The sequence below is a fragment of the Dicentrarchus labrax genome, unplaced genomic scaffold, assembly GCF_905237075.1.
Source record: "Dicentrarchus labrax unplaced genomic scaffold, dlabrax2021, whole genome shotgun sequence".
Classification (NCBI taxonomy): Eukaryota; Metazoa; Chordata; class Actinopteri; family Moronidae; genus Dicentrarchus; species Dicentrarchus labrax.
Genome location: NW_026136712.1, coordinates 11715710 through 11725530, shown reverse-complemented (window position 1 = coordinate 11725530; position 9821 = coordinate 11715710). Strand labels below are relative to the sequence as shown.

The window sequence follows — 9821 nt, the reverse complement described above, 5'->3', positions numbered from 1 at the left end:
TGTGCACCTTTTATAATGAGGGAAATACAGAATATACCTGTTCAATATGAAGTTGAGGTGTGAGTCAGTTATGAGCCATGACAAGGAGCAGCTGCCGTAGTGCACATGGCTTTTTGTGAGGATTACTCCAGCTTAGGGATAAGAACTCTTTGCTGATTGGTCCTACTGAAAGCATGCCACTTTGCCAGCTCAACAGGTTGCTTGCTTGGAATTACACCTGTCCAATGATGGTGGTCATGATCGTGCCTGAGTGAGTGAGTGTGGCCTCGTTTAGGATGTAAATGGTGAAGGAACCTGAACTGTCAACTAAATGTGAGGGCATTGGCTGCGGGAAGTCATGATGGTGCTTTACAAAGGGCCGCGGTTGTTGGACTTTGCGAAGACCCCTACACACCTTCAGTTCAACAAATATGTCCTGACAGGTTACCGGCCAGTGTCCACGGCTCAAGAGTGCCTCAGGAGCATTTTCTACATGCACAATGAGCTGGGGAACATTTACACACATGGTAAGTCCAGAAATTAACTGTGCATTGCCTTTCTGTTATTCATTCTTTAGGAATCCACTCAATGAAGTCCGGGCTAAATGTAAAAAAGTGTTTTCACTGCATCTTAATTATCTTATTAAAATATATCTTTCTGTTTCTCACCTTGTATCCATTCAACCCATACGGGGGGTGTACAAACAAAACAGATCACAGATGTCCACTACTCTCACTTATGGCCAGTTACAAGCATACTTGAGTGTTGTAATGAGGATATGGGGTATTAACTGTAATCTGCCCTGGGAATCCCTGACCTGGAAATATCGAACTCTTAACAAGGTCTTTAAAGGTGTGTGGTTGGCTGACACTTTTCAGCTCTTATTGCCCTTGTGTGTTATTGGACAAGCCTCCTGGAGATACACATCTGCATAGACTGAGAGTGGTCGCAGAATTCTGAACATATGTGAACATATTTTGTGCTTTTTATGTAAAACTTACACATGCAAGCTTCACTTAAGTAAAGATGGAAACTGAACTGTGCACAAGCTAAAACACACACACAGCTGTGAACTTCTGAAGGCATCGTCTTCATGGCCCATTTTCTTGGCTATCCCATAAGATCATTAAGACTAACGCTCTTACTAAGGGGAAGTGAAGGGTATTAGCTTTAGTGTGTTGCTCAGGTTTCTCTGTACATGTAGCCAACATTTACTGGCACATTCACATTGTTCCCAGTACAGAAACAAACAGAGGAACCACTCTCAGACTATTAAATTCCTCATTTTGCTCTACACTGCACCTGCTCACTATAAAAACAAATGCCATTAACCTACTTCTGTAGGCATCAATCCTATAAACCTTAATACCTTTTGTCATACTGACAAATTAATTGTCTAATTGTCTCAATAAAATACTAACTGGTACGGATTTATAATTACACGCTTTCTAAATGACTCACATCCCTGTGTAGGCTTCAAACATTCATTTTCTTTTCTTGCTTGATCTAATTTCTCCTCTATCCTTTCCCCCCTTTCAACTCCTAATCTTCACCTCAGGCATCCCTTTTTTCCTTTTCTTGGTGCTGCTGCCTTTTAGTATCCCCTGGATGGAGGTGGACAGCATCTGGATCTGTGCGGTCCACTACCTGGCTTGCCTCTGTCCCACTGTGGGCTCAGTGGTCTACCATGTGTTCATGAACCATGTGGGAGGAGAACATGTGTATGACACCCTGCTCTCCCTGGACATGTTCGGGGTCTGCCTAGTTAACACGTTGGGTAGGTCGTTGCTGCTGACTGGCTCTGCTGTCCTCTATCTGAATTCAACGTCTTCAGTTCTAATCATAACTAATCAGAGATGTTGTCAAATCTGAACAAATTAATCTTCACTCAAAGTCCACTTACTAGTTTTTTTCAGGAGCTTGGAGTTGGCTCAATTGTCATTGTATAATAATAAACAAAAACAAAAAAAGCTTAAAAAGTAACTGGGAAGTTGACCTTGAGTTAAGATTATGTCAGAATACCTTTTTTAAGGTCAAGAATGTACTTTCACACTCTTGTTTTTTCCCCATGTCTTAATAATTACAAATATTTATTGTCTCTAAAGTGCTGACCATTAAAATAATAAGAAATTTGAACATTTTCCTTTCACAACTGTCATAAAGAAACAGTTTGACATTTTGGCAAATATTCCTATTTGCTTTATGCCTAGAGTCAGACGAGTACATCAACACCATTCTCATATTTGTCTGTGCAGTATGGAGCTGGAGTCAGCAGCTGCTTAGCTTAGCTTAGCATAAAGACTGGAAACAGGGGGAAACAGCTAGCCTGGCTCTGTCCACAGGTAATCCGCCTACCAGTATCTCTGAAGCTCACAAATGAACATGCTATATCTTGATTGTTCAATCCATTAAAAAGAGAAGAGTAAAAATAACAGATTGTGGTTTTACTGGAGGTTATGGGACTATTTGTAAGTAAGCTAAGTGGCTGTAGCCTTATATTTGACCAATGTTATTGCTCTAAGATCTGATGACTTGAATATTTTTGCCTTCAGTTCTTTAGGGAGTCAAATAAAGCCTGAACCCCTGACTCTACACCTAAAAATAGCCCTGACAACAACCAAGACAATAACATCTTAGCTTTACTGACATTGCCATTTATTCACCAACATCTTTCCTCTTGTCACCAGGGGCCCTTCCCATCATCCACATCACCCTTCTTTGCTACCCAGTCATTCGACAGGCTTCCTTGCTGGCCTACATCCTCCTGTCAGCCTACGGTATCTACTGCGCCACCACAGCCCGTACTAACATCCTGCGCCTACGAGCATTTATCTGGCAAGCCCTGTTCCGCTTCAGCCTCTTCCTGTTCCGAGTGTACGGCAGCGGGGTGGGAAGCCCAAACTCCCTGCGCCTCTTTGTCACCATGGACTCTCTGGCTGTACTGGGAGGGCTGGTCAACATCATCCAGATCCCTGAACGCTTCAGCCCAGGCCTGTTTGACAACTGGGGCAACAGCCACCAGATAATGCATGTCATGGTTATTTGCTCAATTATCTACCTGCATTGGGGCACACTGGAGGATTTAGCCTGGATTAAGACCTACCAGTGTCCTACTGAGTGATGCAAAGTGTGTCCTGTACACACACAAATACACTCACGGCTACGCTGATGGCCGATAGAAATGAGATTTAGGAGGAGGCAGGAAGAGTTAAGCGTAAAGAGAAGAACATGTTTCAAAATGCACTTTAGTTCTAGCTGCTGAAATTCTTTGCAAGGGAAGTTTACAATTTGACATTTTGCCAGAGCAGAATAAGAGGAACTTACAGTGTTGTAACTGTGGAACTTGGATATCACTATATTAAATTAAAAATCCTGAGCAAACTTGATTTTTAGTTTGTTAAAATGCAGTAGTTTTGGGTCATATTACCCATAACCAAAATAGGTTTTAAAATGGAAAAAGAAAACTATTGTATGTAATAAATGATATATTTTTATATCTTGCTCCAACTTGTTTCATTCATGCGTAATGAGAACTGTTCCTGTGACAAAGTGAAATAATGCAAGGAGTTGAATGCTTCTGTTGTTTAATTGCAAGAGAGATATACTGTATATACACTACAAAGAAAAATCACAGTTTTCTTATATTGCTAAATGTCAGAATTTAAACTGTATTCATTTGGATTTGGCAACAAATGTTACATTTCTTTTCATTGGCATTTACTTAACACACACCTTTCAAAGACCCTCAAACCAAAAGCATCAAAGCTCCAAAAAACTGCATCAAATTACTTGGAAATTATCGCCACTTAAAGAAAATGGGTGTGTAGATCAGACTGGAAAGAGGTGTGGATGTTGCAGAGGTGGAATACATAGCCCATAACACAGCAGCTTTATTGTTTTATAACGCACTGAGTCAATGCATTCTTGTGTTATCTGCAACACTGGACGAGCTTCCTCTCCTTTTCTCCCAATAAGAGCCCTCTGGTCCATTTCTGTGCATCAGTCGTCGTCTGAGCTGCTGTCGTCCTCTGGCTCTGATAGGTCGGCAATGGGAAACCGCAAGATGGCAGCCACTCCGCTCAGCTGAGTCAGTTCTGAGGAGACAGTCGAGGATAAATCAGATGGTGGCAATACACAGCCAGTACTTCAGGCTGATTTTATGTCACAATCATGTAGTTGAGGTCATGTATCCGTCTATTCTTGTTGTCTTACACCGAGGAGGTTATAAATAAAGTTAATTAATCAATGTGTGCTGAAATGACACCAGTAAATCCGTCCCAATCAGTGCAGAGTTCTGTTGGTATGTTGGCGTGGTATTACTCATACTGTAATAAACCAAACAGAGCTGCACTCAAGAAAAAGGTACCCGGTGGAGTTTTTAACAACTAGTGGATCCCTGTTTCAATTGTGTTGCTCAATTTTTTGTCAAATAAATACTTAAGATATATGTATATAAAAATCTTTCATGTGTATTTTTAATGTGAAATTAATACAATTCGAATGGTTTTATAACTTACGTTCACCAGATACATGAAGGCTTGAGAATATTCTGCATGAAAGAAAAAGACAAAACTCATCAGCTAGATGCTTGGCAAAGGATATTCTGACAAGTTTTAGTGAATGTTGACACGGTCAGTCTTTTAAAGGATCATCTGTACCTGACGTTGCCGCCGTTGTCTCTCACGTTGTCCACCAACCGAACGTAACGACTCCTCGTGGGGACATCCTGATGTCTGGACATGCACATGAAGACACATTAAACATGCTGATGATACACAGAGTAGACGTGATTGTTCCTGACTGTCAGTTTATATCACTAACAACCCTTCGTCTGACCGCATGAGTTTTTGATTGTATACAATTTAGACAATCCGAGAGAAAACTGCTGAAAATGTTGGTAGCAGCATATACATTTCAGCATCAACCACTTTAGAACAAAACAACCCTCAGTGTGTATCTGAAACAGATAATGTAAAGATCAATATCTCTCAGTATATACCTGAACAACTTATCGCTTATTAACAGGGTGTCGATGGCGAGGGCTTCAGCAGCTTTCTCCACATGAGCCAGTCTGTGAGAATGTACAGATACAAAGGTTGGTGATTATCAGTGTGGATGAATGAGGACTCTTGCAGGCCTGTTGGCTGGTCTGGTCCATCATCACTCACCCATAGAAGGCTCGGTCAGGCTCATGCTGGAGCATCTTATAGAAATCTTCCAGGGCTTTCACCTCTCCTGCTGCCTAAAAAAGGTAAACATAAATACCAGATGATCACTTTTTTCAGCTTGAGAGCATTAGTTTATAGGATGGTGAATAAAACAAGGTGACAAATCACAGGACGCATAGTCACCTTGGTGTCAGAAAGCCTGTTTGTCACAGTGGGATCAGAAAGGATTTCTGAAAAACAACAAGCATTACACTGAGTTTTCACCCAGTGATGAGATTCGAATGTTTTATTCTCAGAGCCCATCAGTTCCTACCTTTGAGTGAGTACTTGTGACCTGATGAGGAATGGACCAGCATGAATTTGGGTCTATTCTCCAGCAGGATCTTGTTGTCATGTCGCACCGCCTCTTTAAAGAGGTAGGTGATAAACTGGTCCTTCACAAACCCTGGACTGGCAACCAGGATGCACTTCACCACTAGTAAGAAGGGAAGTAAGAGAAATGAAACTTAATTAAATTTCACAGAAACTGACTAAATTCAGAACAAGCGAAGACAATAAACCATAACGGCTCCATAAAAATCACATTCGGTGCATTATATGAGAGGCTCACAGAGGAACAACAAATTAAAAAGGGAGAAGCATGTGACAAAAACAGGAACATGCTGTATGTGTGTGTGTGTGTGTGTGTGTGTGTGTGTGTGTGTGTGTGACAGTGTACACAGCAGAACTACCGTCAAAATTAATGTGTCGAAGAATCGCCTGCATCACAGCCTCATAGAACCTCTCCAGCGCCTACAAACAGAGAGACAGATCGTTTGACATCAGACAACAAATACACCGGGTCTCAATACTACACATTTAAAAGCATTAAGTATTTATAAGCATATATATCTGCCAACCCTTGTTCTGTTCATAGTGCTTCTTATCCTAACCCGGGAGAGGTTTCTCATAAGCAGAGATGCCGGGAGAACACACTACCCATTAGTCTATTAACCATCTAAGTTCTGAGCTCATCGCGGGTTAGGGTTAGGGTTAGGGTTAGAAAGATGACCTACCTTTTCGTGCTGAGTGCAGCTTCCCCTTCTCTTGCGAGGGATGGTGACCTCCACTTTCGCACGGAGCAGAGTCATGGCGGGGGTCACCAGCACCAGGTTGGCCAGACCCTCCTGCATTACCACAGCTGCCACGTCTGCCTTCTGGGTTGCGTCACATGCCTGCTCTGAAGGTTGGACAAGGCAATGTTAAATGGATCATCTGAGGTAGTGGATATTTTGTTAGTTATCAACAAATATGTTATTCAAGTTACGCTATTAATTATTGTATTTTACTTGTAAAGGAACTAGAACTTAAACATACAACAAGGAGCTTTTAACTGGTTATGAAACAGTCTCAATTTACTACTGATTCCTCTATATGACCTACATAAACACGAGATCAAGATCATCAGTGAGAAGAGTGACTATTTCTAGTTATTCTTAATGCCTGCTACTGGGTCGGATTCTCCTTAACCAAAGAAACAAGGCGGTAGAAACACTACTGCTTTTGTCCACTGGGACCACCAGAATAAATGCTGATGCTGATTTAATGCCTGTAGTCGAACTGAGTTATTGATAAGATAAAAAAAAAAATTCTACTTAGATTTAAGTTATTGTGGTGAAAATTACAGCAGCAATGACTTAAATAGATAAACTCTGTCTGTCAACCCACAATTTAAACCTTTAACATGATCTTAACATCTGTAAGAAATTTTTACTCCCTGTGTTCTTCACAATTTCAATTATTTGACAAAAAGAGGCAAAGTTTTGTGTTTTAACAGAATGAAAACATATGAAAGTAACCACATTAAAACAAGCACTAATATGGAATACTTTATTTGTAGTCTAGAGTGCTTGTTTCCATTGTTTGGTTCATTAAGTCAGTAGATAAAAATGCTATTAACACTTGGGTGCTCATCAAATAACTGCTTTCAAGGAGTGTGTGCAAATCTGAATCAAACACAAGAAATTACCCTAACATGCAGTTTTATGGCTGTAAGGAAATAGATGCAGAGATTTTGGCAGCTGAGTGTGCCGTTGCTAAAGCCTAGGAAAATCTGTCTGGTAAACAACATACTCGAGTCAATTTGATTACTGTTTACAAGTCCTGGTTGACGTGCAAGTGGGAAATGGGAGCTTAAACGGGCCCAACAAACAAGGATGAGACAAATTGTGATCTCAGTCACATGTAAACAGTAGCACCTGCTTACCGATTCTATCCAGCACAACGCTGTCCCAGCTCTTTTTAGCCAGAGTGAACTTCCTGTTGAGCTCAAGCTCAATAGTGTGATAGGCACCCATCTGATGAGTGAAGAAGAAAGCACAATCAACTACTTATATCAAACAGGAGTTAATATTAAGACAAACTGAATAGTATGACAGGGTAATGACAAAAAACTGCAGAAAAGAGAGAGCCTTCAGATCTTTGTGCAGGATTAATAATAAGTTACACTGCTGTTATCCTTTAACATGATTCTTTTAAGTCTATGTTAACTACACATGAAGTATATAGTTAGTATATTATATATAATGTCCACAACAACGATCTCACATAGAAATCCTTTTACAGTAAATACACCAAAAGTGCCTTATCTGCAAATCCTAAAAATCATTTAGGTTTATCAGACACTATCTACATGTGTAATAATCTCAAATTACTTCTAAAGCCTTCATTTAAATCTAAATTTTTTCTAATTTTATTTCTCTAGTCCCTCTGCACAACTTAGAAAAGTCAATCATCATGAATGTGACATGACAGCAACCATCATGTTGCTTAGAAATCTCAGACCTTGACATACTGGTTCTCCTCTAAGTTAGTGCCCTTTACTCTCAGCTGGCAGGCCTGGGAGTCGAAGTCGATGGTCTCCACACATAAAGTCAGAGTAGTCCGAACTCTAGAGCTGCCCACACTTCCAGTAGGGGACTCTGTCTGCACCTTCCTGTGGGAACAGGGGAAAATGGACTTAGTTGGACTAGTTGCGACTGTGATGATAAGTCCTGTGTGTTTTTGAGACTGGACACTGACCTGAGCTTCACTGGGGTATTAAAACCTTGTGTCTACATACTTGCATTTGTGTCAGGGCAAGACATAAAGTCTTGAGTGCTAATAGTTTAACAACAAAGTATATGTGGCTGTGGGCATTGTGGAAGCCTTGAAAGAAATATGTAAATATGTTCTCCAAAAAAGGAGAGGATTTACGACAGAGATGTGAATGTGAGGTCGTGCACAAAGAGACTTCTTGCAATAGCAGAAGTAATGTCATCTGTTGCAACTCTCCAATTCAGATCTGTCATGTTACCACAGAGTCAACCTGTGTAGCTTTCATTGATTATGTTAAGTGTTTATCAAATCTAATCAGTGGTTGTAATGGTAGATGGAAGCTGAACCTTGATCAGCTCACGGAATAAGGACATACTGACAAATGACACAGGTCCAGAATGAGACTGCAATGGTAATTCTGCAGTGCTCTAATATAACAAAACAAACATCCTTCTCCATGAACTGTCAGATACCTGGGCCTGCACTACTGGGCTTCAGCTGCTGCCTTTATGTGATAGATGTTAGTAGTTACCTGATGGTGGAGGCTCTCAGGCTGTCCCCCACTTGCAGCAGGTTGTAGGTGTGCCACATATCCTCCGCCTCCTCTGGCATCAGAGTCACCTGCCTGAAAAAAAAACCCACAGGCCATCAATAAGCCAGCTTCTGAATTAGTGTCATTCATGTTAGTGATAAGTTAAATTCAACGGTGGATATGGTTTTACTTTTAAATGTCAAGCCATTGTTAGGGGCAGTGACAGAGGAGCACCCATGCTGCTACAGTAATTATTGAGTGTACATCTCAATTGTAACACAATCTTGGTTTGTTTTGTTTACCACCTGAGGTGTTGTGTGCTCAGTCAATATCCACAGGGTCTGAGTAACACCATCTATGCTAACACAGTTATATTAGGTGACCTTTGTGTTACTTCATATTAACTACAAAAGGGACCATTTCTGTATCAATCCAAAACCAATCCACCTCTCTCCCGGTACACATGTAAATCACAGACGGACATTTACCACGACTAACCTGACACATGTACAGTCAGCTGCGAAATAGCATGCTTGCTATCATTAGCTATCGCCACTCACTCACCCGGCGTTATCTTTTTCAATGTCTTTATGGAGCAACTTCATGGTCGGATGGTGGTATATGGTATAATACAAACAGAAAGTATTATTACTATTAGCGTAAACTAGATACGTTAACGTTTATCCGAGTTAGAGTCATGTTTATCTTTGTGAATGAGCTAACTAGCTAAGCCATCTCTCAACTTAAAAATGAATCACTCGGTGCGTGTTGCCAGGCGCTGGGACATTGCGTCATCCCGAATTACGTCGTCAATGCTTCCCATCTTGGTCACTTCCGTGGGTGTCGCTTTACTGCGCAACAAATACACAGCGACACCAACACGAAGAGTGGCGCAAACGTGAATAAACGCGGTTCATCTTGCACCGTGTGACACAATCGTTCATTAAACGCCAATAAAAACGTGAGATATACCCGAGAATGACTGTCGTTTTTACATTGTGGTTTGAGATAAGTAAATGCTGACCGACGTTGAAAGCAGCCAATCAGAGGGAAGAATGGATCCCTCA

At 41.0% G+C, this 9821-nt stretch overlaps 2 protein-coding genes across 3 annotated transcripts; one reads left to right on the top strand and one right to left on the bottom strand.

The window, feature by feature from the left end:
• Positions 1-36: 36 nt before the first annotated feature.
• Positions 37-3473, top strand: paqr4b (progestin and adipoQ receptor family member IVb). Of its 2 annotated transcripts, XM_051416688.1 has the most exons (3): positions 40-506; positions 1538-1756; positions 2667-3473. In XM_051416688.1, exons 1-3 carry the CDS (start codon positions 338-340, stop codon positions 3098-3100), a joined length of 822 nt encoding a protein of 273 aa, XP_051272648.1. In that variant the 5' UTR covers positions 40-337; the 3' UTR covers positions 3101-3473. The 2 variants fall into 2 exon arrangements, with proteins under 2 accessions (XP_051272649.1, XP_051272648.1); XM_051416689.1 differs by lacking the exon at positions 1538-1756 and having other exon boundaries at positions 37-506.
• A 73-nt stretch (positions 3474-3546) lies between these two features.
• Positions 3547-9766, bottom strand: pelo (pelota mRNA surveillance and ribosome rescue factor). The gene is made up of 13 exons (XM_051416672.1): positions 9319-9766; positions 8755-8847; positions 7971-8121; positions 7393-7483; positions 6203-6366; positions 5879-5939; positions 5461-5622; positions 5331-5377; positions 5148-5221; positions 4979-5050; positions 4638-4712; positions 4497-4528; positions 3547-4073 (listed from the first exon to the last, which is right to left on the bottom strand). The coding sequence occupies exons 1-13, from the start codon at positions 9357-9359 to the stop codon at positions 3979-3981; spliced, it is 1158 nt and encodes a 385-aa protein (XP_051272632.1). The 5' UTR covers positions 9360-9766; the 3' UTR covers positions 3547-3978.
• Between the last annotated feature and the right edge of the window lie 55 nt (positions 9767-9821).